At 42.7% G+C, this 11,170-nt stretch overlaps 1 protein-coding gene across 1 annotated transcript in view; it reads left to right on the forward strand.

The window, feature by feature from the left end:
- The window catches only part of LOC125450321 (deleted in malignant brain tumors 1 protein-like), a 68,124-nt gene extending 57,084 nt beyond the window's left edge, over window positions 1-11,040 (forward strand). Inside the window, exons 24-28 of the mRNA XM_059652930.1 lie at window positions 2,400-2,605; window positions 4,893-5,015; window positions 6,109-6,135; window positions 7,879-7,890; window positions 10,958-11,040. Coding sequence (XP_059508913.1) covers window positions 2,400-2,605; window positions 4,893-5,015; window positions 6,109-6,135; window positions 7,879-7,890; window positions 10,958-11,040 — 451 coding nt within the window. The remainder of the gene's footprint in view (window positions 1-2,399; window positions 2,606-4,892; window positions 5,016-6,108; window positions 6,136-7,878; window positions 7,891-10,957) is intronic.
- The last annotated feature ends 130 nt before the right edge of the window (window positions 11,041-11,170 follow it).

Here is an 11,170-nt window from a genome sequence, read left to right on the forward strand (position 1 = left end):
ACAAGACAGGATTATTCATTGTGGAAATTGGAGAATTAAAAGATGTGTCTGCTAATCATTCATTGAAAGCATTCTGTCAATGAGAAGTCACTGTCTGCATGAGCAATCCCATATTAGTACACCTGTCAAAGACATTTCATTACAAATCAAGATAATAAAATGTGAGGCTGGATGAACACAGCAGGCCAAGCAGCATCCCAGGAGCACAAAAGCTGACGTTTCGGGCCTAGACCCTTCATCAGAGAGGGGGATGGGGGGAGGGAACTGGAATAAATAGGGAGAGAGGGGGAGGCGGACCGAAGATGGAGAGTATTACAAGAGAGTTGCAATGGGAGAGAGATTCCCTGAGGTTGGTCCGGAGGGAGGAGGGTAACTTCTTCAGGTTAGGCATCCCTGGAAGAGGCTTCGCAGTGAGGTTAAAATAGTATCAGAGATAATGGGAACTGCAGATGCTGGAGATTCCAAGATAATAAAATGTGAGGCTGGATGAACACAGCAGGCCAAGCAGCATCCCAGGAGCACAAAAGCTGACGTTTCGGGCCTAGACCCTTCATCAGAGAGGGGGATGGGGGGAGGGAACTGGAATAAATAGGGAGAGAGCCTGCTGTGTTCATCCAGCCTCACATTTTATTATCTTGGAATCTCCAGCATCTGCAGTTCCCATTATCTCTGATACTATTTTAACCTCACTGCGAAGCCTCTTCCAGGGATGCCTAACCTGAAGAAGTTACCCTCCTCCCTCCGGACCAACCTCAGGGAATCTCTCTCCCATTGCAACTCTCTTGTAATACACTCCATCTTCGGTCCGCCTCCCCCTCTCTCCCTATTTATTCCAGTTCCCTCCCCCCATCCCCCTCTCTGATGAAGGGTCTAGGCCCGAAACGTCAGCTTTTGTGCTCCTGGGATGCTGCTTGGCCTGCTGTGTTCATCCAGCCTCACATTTTATTATCTTGGAATCTCCAGCATCTGCAGTTCCCATTATCTCTGATACTATTTTAACCTCACTGCGAAGCCTCTTCCAGGGATGCCTAACCTGAAGAAGTTACCCTCCTCCCTCCGGACCAACCTCAGGGAATCTCTCTCCCATTGCAACTCTCTTGTAATACTCTCCATCTTCGGTCCGCCTCCCCCTCTCTCCCTATTTATTCCAGTTCCCTCCCCCCATCCCCCTCTCTGATGAAGGGTCTAGGCCCGAAACGTCAGCTTTTGTGCTCCTGGGATGCTGCTTGGCCTGCTGTGTTCATCCAGCCTCACATTTTATTATCTTGGAATCTCCAGCATCTGCAGTTCCCATTATCTCTCATTCCAAATCAAAACAGGTTTTCTTCTGAGTTCGTATCGTCGAGAGTGTTGTGCATTATAGAATCCAGAGAACTACAGTCGGACTTCGATTCGGAATTTCCTCCAGAGTCTCCCCATTTTGCTCCTGTATCTGTGATGGGAAAATGATTTGTTCAGTCTATCCAATGTTTCTACAGATCTTCTCCTGAAGTTACAGGAATTCCTAGCATGCATTCTCCTATCCTGACAAGAACGAACAGAACCAAACCAGGTCTTTGATATATTGCTTGGAAAGACCTTTTACTCGGGATGTATGGAAGCTGCATTATATTGAATTGGGCACACAATTGCTTAAAATGCTTATTATGATGCGTGGGAAGAAAGCAGTCAGGGTAGAAGGAATGAAATTGGAACTGGATAGATTCTCAGTTACATGCTTGATCATTGTGAAAAGTTGGGAAAGGATTTAAAGTAAATTTATCAAATTACTTGCTGTCAGGAATCACAAATCATATTAGATCTGTTGAAAGAATGGAATAAGATGCATTATATGTGAGTGAGTGATGACTCAGAGCAACCTTCTCATCTCATCACTTGTTTCTGGGTTCAAGACTTGCTCCAGGACTTGACACAAAAATCAAGACTTATGCTCCAGTGTAAAAAGAATATCTTCAATGTTGGTCATGCTGCCTGGTGGATGAACCTGAAATTGAGGTCCTATGCGCCTGCTGGGGTGGATACAGAAAATTCTACACCACTATTTCAAAAGAGAGCTGGGACTTTATTTTTCAATCAACATAATGAACATAGATTATGCTATTGCTTTTTGTGTGATTTTATTGGTCTATCCTCTGTTTACCATATTTCCAACATTACAATAGAGTCTACAATTCAAAGCTATAACATTGGCTCTGACATGCTTGTCATGAAATGTGCTTTATATATAATCCTTGTCCATTTTTTACATGACCAGTATTTTCACATGTTCTTTGCTTCAACCCTGAAATGCACGCAAGAATGCGTATCTATAAAAGTACAATTTACTAAGTCAATTGAGTAATAATCATCAGTAAATTACTGCTGCATTAAATTTCAAACTCTGTTGATTCTTGTTACAGGCTAGAAGGTACATCAAGTTGCTCATATGATTATATTGAAGTTTATGATGGGCCATCAACGCATAGTGATTTGCTTTCAAAATTTTGTCAAGGATCATATCTGAGATTTGTATCATCGTACAATAGTATGACAATTTATTTTAGAACGGATTCCAGTGTTACTAGACGTGGGTTTACAGCAAACTACTACACTCTGGACAATGATGGTAAGTTACTGTTCTCTCATTGTTGTCTCCAAAGACCAAAAATGTACATTAGCCACAAAGAAATGTTGTGAAATTAGGAATTGATGTGTCTTAAACATTGAAATTTCAATTTGAAAAGCTTTGTTAGTATATTGAGGTTAAAAAAGAAGACAAAATGCCAGATTTAAATTGTCAATTGTTAATTGTGTAAAGTTAGTCTTAAAGTTGTGCACCCGTTATAAAAGTCGCCCAAGTTCATTTCCGTTGTTTTCTATCACAATGTCCGTTTCATGCAGTGATAACAAGTTCTGAATGTACCACATATTTTAAAATAAGTTATCATCAGGTTTTTTCTCGTTTCAAACACCAATTAACATTATAGCACAGGAACAGGACCTTCGGCCCACTAAGCCAGCACTTGACACGTGACACCATTCTGAACTAAAACCTTTTTGCATCTACATGGTCCATGTACCTCTATTCTCTGTCTGGTCGTGTATCTGTAAAGCTGCCTCTCAAATGTTGCTGGTGTGTCTGCTTCTACCACCTCCTGTGGCAGTGCATTCCAGGCATTTACCACCCTCTCTATAAAAAAACTTGCCTCTCAACATTCCAAATGTGGCCTAACTAATGTATTATAATGCTGCAACATGATTTGCTAATTTTTATAAACTATGCCCCAACCGATGAAGCCAAACATGCCGTATGCCTTCTTGACTACTTTATCCGTTCCTGTCACCACTTTCTGGGAACTGCAGACCTGTGCACCAAGATCCCTCTGTACATTGATGCTTCTGATGTTTCTGACATCCCCTCTTGTATTAAACCTTTCAAAATGCATTTTCTCACCTTCCTCTGGATTAAATTCCATCTGCCGTTTCTCTGCCCAAGTCTCCAGCCTATCTAAATCCTGCTGTATCCTCCGGCAATCCTCCTCACTATCCACAGTTCCCTCAATCTTTGTGCCATCCACAAACCTACTTATCAGACCACCTACATACTCCTCCAAATCATTTATAAATGTATTACAAACAACACGGCTCCCAGCACTGATCCCTGTGAACACCACTGTTCACCATTGGAGGACCAATCGAGAAAATACCCTTCTACTGTTACTCTCCATCTTCTGTGATCAAGCCAGTTCTGTTTTCCATCTTATCAGCTCATTGCAGATCCCATGTCACTTTACCTTTTACATCAGCCTGCCTTGAGGAACCTTGTCAAAGGCCTGGCTAAAGTCTACGCAGAAAACATCCACCACACTACTCTCATCAATTAACTTTATCCCTTCCGCAAAAATTCTGCCACATTTGTCAGATACAACCTCCCCTGCACAAAACCATGCTGCCTGTTGCTAATAAGTCCATATTTTATCCAAATGTGAATAAATCCTGTCTCGAGGAATCTTCTCCAATAATTTCCTTACCAGTGAAGTAATGCTTATCAGCCTGTAATTTCCAGGACTATCTCGAGTGCCCTACTTAAACAAAGGAACAATATTGGCTATTCCCCAGTCTGCTGGGACCTCTCCTGTGACTAATTCTTCAAAAGTTAAAAAATATTCTCTACTTATCAATGAATCACTGCATTTACTACTTTTGTGATTGATTTATGTGAGGCACCAGATCCCTCTGTTTCCATATCATATTGACCTGTTTAATTTTAAACAATTATGTGCTCCGGTTATGTTTATTTCAAGATATATAGCCAAGTATTTATCTAGATTGAAATTCATTCATAAATTTCCAGCTCAATCTGCAAGTGGATTAATTTTTTCTTATGAAGTCTGATGAAGGGTCTAGGCCCGAAACGTCAACTTTTGTGCTCCTGAGATGCTGCTTGGCTTGCTGTGTTCATCCAGCTCTACACTTTGTTATCTTGGATTCTACAGCATCTGCACTAATTTTTTCTTATGTTGTGTTGCAGCTCTTTCCTGTAGTAACTATAACACCAACTTGATGTCATCTGCAGATTAGTGAAGTGAATTTCCAGTTCCTAAGTCCAGGTTATTTATATATATTTTGCAAAACAGTGAATGTAGGATCATTTTTTTCTGAAGCTTGCGTACCATCATTTGTCAACTGAATAACTACAATGAGTTGCTCCTCTCTATTTTCTTGTTTACGGCTAGTTTGAAGGAATATGGCAAATTTTCTTCTTAATAATGCAATACTTGTATATTTGACCCTACCTCCTGGAACCGATTCGTACACAGTTACTGAAAATATTTTCTAGGAAATGCATTCAGTCACTTTTCAATTATTAAAGTTCCTTTCTCTGGAATAACTGAGCATTCACTTGCTAACAGAAGTCGGTTCATGCCGATATAACTGTGGAGGATATTCATCAGGATGTTCCTGCGATTACAACTGTCCTTACAATGGCAACTGCTGCCTGGATTTCTGTACTCAGTGTTCCTACATCAATTCCGGTAAGGGGAATTTCAGCAATAATTTAACTTTCGTATTTCATTACAGATGTGGAGCTGAAGGAACACAACAGGCCAGGCAGCATCAGAGGAGTAGGAAAGTTGATGATTCAGGTTGGGAATCTTCTTCAGGTCCCGAGCCAAAACCTCAGCTTTCCTGGTCCTCTGGTGCTGCCTGGCCCATTGTCTTCTTCCAGCTCCACACTGTGTTCTCTCTGACTCCAAAATCTACAGTTCTTACTATTTCTGAGTTAAATTCAGATGATGTGAAATTTTTCTTTCTGCAGTCTATGCTGCGATCTGTGATCTTACATGAGGAAAAGTCTGTTCTATCAAGTTTCAAACAGCTGGTGCAGTCTGAAACAAAGTGGCAGAAAAATATGTTTCCATAGCACTCAGGTTTCCAGTGGCTCGATACAGTCCTGGACATGCGTCAGAATTAAGTCCTAGGGTTACACTATCAAGACAATTCATTGAGGTTTGAACACAACGTTGTATTCACCCAGGGTCTTCAAGGAACAAACACCTGACATCAATATCACCAAGGGACAACTTCAGTGACAACTCTCTTTCCCAAAGCAGGTGCTCTTTGAAATTTCTCGCTACTGGCAGACAGAGCCGCAGTGATGGTGACTAAGAGCAGAATATTCACCTCTCAGTTTGCTGCTGACTGCGTCAAAGGAGGTGATTGATCAGTCAAAGTTATTTATATTTGCGCTCTGGTCACTTGTGGCTTGGTAACATTTTGCAGGGTATCATTGACTGAATACACATGCCTTTGTAAGTTCTGCATTTAAATACCAAGATTACAACACAACAGCAAAGACATCCACCGCTGAATTTATGCTGGTGTGCAGAATATTTCATTCTATTTCTGGACATACATATAGTGTCGGCATTGAATACTGCGTGTGAAAATCCGCCTGCAGTTCTGATCATTTTCTGCCTGATCATTTGTTTTGTCAATCTCAAAACCAGCTGAAATTTATGACCTCTCTTTGTCATGTGTTATATTACTATTTTTATGAATAGTTGTTGTACATGAATGTTCCTATGTCATTGACGAGTTCAATAAGTCACATGTATTCCTCTGCAGGGTACTGCGGTGAAAACTCAACAACAGGTCAGTCCGAGTTAAATTAATTTGATTGAATTTGTTAGTGTGTACAGGTGGGGATATTGTGCCAGTAATAGTTATTGATCTTAATTTCCGTGCTCAGAAAATCATTTCACTGATTTGGTGCAGTCTTTGTATATTCTGTCTAAATCCTCTGTATTGTCGCTGGGAACTAGAGATCATCTGAAACTCTGCTGCCCATTCTCTGTTTGACTTATAACTGGCCATCAGACGTTAAGAATCAGTGAGATCAGAATCTCTCTTTTTCCTTCAACTGTGTTCAAAAACATCACATGATGTTGCATCTTCGACGATTACGGCATCAGCTATTAGCATCACATCGACAGGAAGTGAATTTGGAACACCAGAAGGCCAATTGACCCCTCCAGTCACTTCAACCATTCAATATGAGCATGTGTTGCAACATTCCCCTCAAAGGACTTCAAAGTTACCCATGATTCCTCTGGAGACCAGAATTGGTCTCAATTCCCTTGAATGCATTTAACGCCTCACTGCTCTGAGTTTCAGAATTCCGAACAGCAATTGCTTTTCGGGTAAACAAATGTCTTCTCGGCCCTGTCTTAAGTATTTATTACAAAATTACATCCCTTTTTGGGCTTCCCCAGCAGGAGGCAATATCATGGCCTGAATTTTATGGGGACATTGTTGGAGAGAAAGCAATCATGTATACGGCTAATTGAGCTGACACAAGTGTAGATGCTGTGCCTGTTGGAACAAGCCCAAAATTATGCCAACCCACGTGAGTCAGAGGCCACCTGTTGTTTCATTTCCTCCTGGTATACCCACATTACTGGGCATGGCCTCCTCTCCTGGTGTGGCAGCGTGTTGCTCGTGTTAGATTGGATACTTCTCCGAGAGTTGGTTTTTCCCATTGAGAACATACAATGCCTCCGCATAGTAGGCCATGGAGTAAGTACGGGTAGGTGGGACTTGTATGCTTTGGCATAAATACAGACACGGTGGGCTGAATGGACTGCTCCTACTTTGTATGGCTCCATGACTCTTTCTGTGGAGGTATCACCAGATACAAATCAAAGGGACATCTCATGAAATGCTAACATGAACAGCCCTTGTCACGTGGAGTTGAGCTCACCTCAGTATTTATGCTGTGGTGCTGGAGCCTATTCTTGGTTTACAATCTGTCCCTCCCATTCTTGCTGGTATTGAAGCTGTCGCAGGACCTCATTATTTAGTCACATTTTTTAATGTCATTGTCCATTCCTTCTTGATCAAATGCTTGTCTGCTTCTACTATTTTGGAATTACGAGCTTCAGTTGGCACCTGCATCTGCAACAGTCTCACCATTCTCTGTTTGAGGATTTATTTTCTGAACTGTCTGTTTCTTTTCTCGATCACAGTACGATACTGATTTTCTAGCATTGCTCATCTGTTAGCTGCAAATTCTTGAACCTTCAACATGTCGTCACCCGCGAATTCCCCATTTTTTGTAGAGCTCCCCATTTTTGTGCCCCCAGTCAGATTGGTGCTCATGTTATAATACTGGATCAAGGCTTAATAAAATCATAAAAGACATCCCACATGAATGCACTGTGTAATAGGGGCATTAATTTCAAACAATTTGCAATCAGTTATATCAGACTGAATCAATCTTCTTTCTTCAATGCTGTTGAAAAACATCAAATGACGTTTGAGGCTTGAAAGAGTAGGGCAAATATTCTTGTTACTAATGCATTGTTTTTGATATTTTGACCATGCCTCCTGGAACAGCAGTGACAGCAGGTACGGAAAACATTTTCAATTTCATATTCATTCAATTTTCATTGATTCAATTTCATGACATTTCTCTGAAAATTGTAATCTGTAATTATATTTATAATCATAATAACTTCAGAATGAACTTAGCATGAGATGAATTTGGAACACGAGATCGCCTTTGACCCCTCAAGCCACTTCCACCATTCGACAAGAGCATGAGTTGCCTCGTTTCCCACAAAGGCCTCATGATTGCCCATGATTCCTTCGTAGACCAAACTTGGTCTGGGTGAGCTTGAATATATTCAAAGGCTCATTACTTTGAGCTTGAGAGCCCCAACGAGTCATTGCATTCAAGCAAAATAAATTTCTTCTCAGTTGTGTCTTAAGTGTTGATGCCAAAATTATATTCTTTTATTGCCATCCCCAAGAAGAGGCAACACTGTTGTCTCAATTTTACGAGGTAACTGTCAGAGAAAATGTGATCACATATGTGGCTAAGTTAGCTTAGTCTGGTGTTGGTGCTGTGCCGATTGGAACGATTCCAAAATTATGCCAGGCCCAAGCATGTCAGAGGCCATCTGTTGTTTCATTTCCTCCTGGTATACGAACAATACTGGGCATCGCCTCCTCCTGGTGTGATGGAGAGTTGCTGGTGTTAGATAGGATACTTCTGCAGGGGTTGGTCTTCTTCCTTGAGAAAACACAGTGCCTCTGCATAGTAAGCTACAGAGCGAGTGCAACTAACTGCTATCAGCATGGTTTGGCACAGGCACGGACACATGCACTGAATGGGCTCTTTCTATGTTGTATGACTTCGTGATTCTTTCTGTGGAGGCCTCACTTGACACAAATCAAAGGGCCATCTCATGAAATACTAACGCAAACAGACCTTCTCACATGGAGTTGAGCTCACCTCATTAATTATGCAGTGTTGCTGGGAGCCTATTCTTGGTGTATGATACCATTCTTGCTGGTCTTGAAGCTGTCGCAGAACCTCCATACGTGCTTTTTTAATCACATTTTTAATGTAATTGTCTATTCCTCCTGGATCAAAGTCTTGTCTGCTTCTCCTATTTTGAAGATAGGAACTTCGATTAGCACCTACATCTGCAGTAGATTCACCACTCTGAATTGCCTGTTTCCTTTCTCAATCTCAATATGATATTTTTGTTCCAGTATTGCTCACCTGCTGTAACTGCCTCGTGCTCCCAAGAGGAGCTCGAACATTTCATACACTTCAGCAACACCTTTCACCCTGACCTCAAGTTCACGTGGACCATCTCCCACGCATCCCTCACCTTCCTGGACCTCTGTGTCTCGATGTCAGGGAACCACGTAGAACCAGACATCCATTTCAAGCCCACCGACTCCTACATCTACCTAGAATACACCTCCTCCCACCCACCTTCCTGTAAAATTCCATCCCCTATTTCCAATTCCTTTGCCTCGACCGCATCTGCTCCCAGGATGAGGCATTCCACTCCTGTACATTTCAAATGTCCTCGTTCTTCAAAGACCGCAACCGCCCCCACGCAGTGGTTAAGGCCGCCCTCCACCATGTCTCCCACAGCTCAACACTCACACCCCGTCGCCACATTAACCGCCAAAAGAAAATTCCATCGTCCTTGTTGAAATACCCATCAGCCAAGATTAAATGGTGGAATGGACTCGATGGTCCAATTCACCTTACTTCCACTCCTATGTCTTATGGTCTTATGGTCCTCACACACCACCCCACCAACCTCTGGATACAACGCATCATCCTCCAACACTTCCGCCATCTACAATCCAACCCCACCAAAGACAGTTTTCCATCCCCACCCTTGCCTTCTTACCAGAGAGACCACTCTGTGACTCGCTTGTCCACTCCACATTCACCTCCAAACCCACAACACCCGGAACTTTCCCCTCAACCACAGCAACTGCTACACCTCCTCCCTCACCCCCATCCCAGGCCCCAAGAAGGCTTAACACCTCAAGCCGATGTTCACCTGGACATCTGCCAATGTGGTATACTGCATCCACTGTACCCGGTGTGGTTTCCTCTGCATCGGGGAAACCAAGCGAAGGCTTGGGGACCGCTTTGCAGAACACCTCCGCTCGGTTCGCAATAAACAACTGCACCTCCCAGTCGCGAACCATTCCAACTCCCCCTCACATTCCTTCGACAAGCTTGGGCCTCCTGAAGTGCCACAACGATACCACCCAAATGTTGCAGGAACAGCAACTCATGTTCCGCTTGGGAACCCTGCAGCCCAATGGCATAAATGTGGATTTCACAGCCTTCAAAATCTCACCTCCCCCACCGCATCCCAAAACCAGCCCAGCATGTCCCTGCCTCCCTCACCTCTCCTTACTCTCACCTATTCCCTCCTCCCACCTCAAGCCGCACCTCCGTTTCCTACCTACTACCCTCATCCCGCCCCCTGGACCTGTCTGTCCTCCCCAGACTGACCTATCCCCTTCCTACCTCCCCACCCACACTCATCTCCACAGCTCAAACGCCAGCCCTTAAACTTGTCTGTCTCCTCTCTACCTATCTTCTCCTCTATCCATCTTCGGTCTGCCTCCCTCTCTCTCCCCATTTATTTCAGAACTCTCTCCCCATCACCCTTTTCCGATGAAGGGTCCAGGCCCAGAACATCAGCTTTTGTGCTCCTGAGATGCTGCTTGGCCTGCTCTGTTCATCCAGCTCCACACTTTGTTGTCTCGGATTCTCCAGCGTCTGCAGTTCCCATTATGTCTTGCTCATCTGTTCGTTGGATATTCTTTAACGATGAACATGCCAACGCCAGCAAATCCCCATTTTTCATAGAGCTCCCTGTTTGTATGCTTCCAGTCAGATTGGTGCTCATGTTATAATACTGGATCAACACTTAATAAAGTCATAAAATAAATTCCACATGAATGTGTTGGGTAATCGGAACAATAAGTTCAAATAATTTGCAGCAAGTTAAATCAGACTGAGTCAAACACCTTCCTTTAATACTGTTGAAAAATATCAAATAACATTTGAACCTTGAAAGAGTTTGGTGAATACTCCTGTCACTAATGCATTATTTTTATATTTTGACCATGGCAACTGGAAAAGCATCGACAACAGGTACGGAAAATATTTTCAAGAAAATCTATTCATTCATTTTTCAATCATTAAAGTCCATGACCGTTGTGTGAACGGTTTTCAGGGATTGAGTGAAGATTTGTGGCTCGGGTGCTGTTTGTAAATGTTGTACATCTACATTTCTCTGACAATTATAATCTGCAACCGTCTTTCGAATCACCATGACTTCAGACCTAACTCAGC

The sequence above is a fragment of the Stegostoma tigrinum genome, chromosome 20 (assembly GCF_030684315.1).
Source record: "Stegostoma tigrinum isolate sSteTig4 chromosome 20, sSteTig4.hap1, whole genome shotgun sequence".
In the NCBI taxonomy this organism is placed as follows: domain Eukaryota; kingdom Metazoa; phylum Chordata; class Chondrichthyes; order Orectolobiformes; family Stegostomatidae; genus Stegostoma; species Stegostoma tigrinum.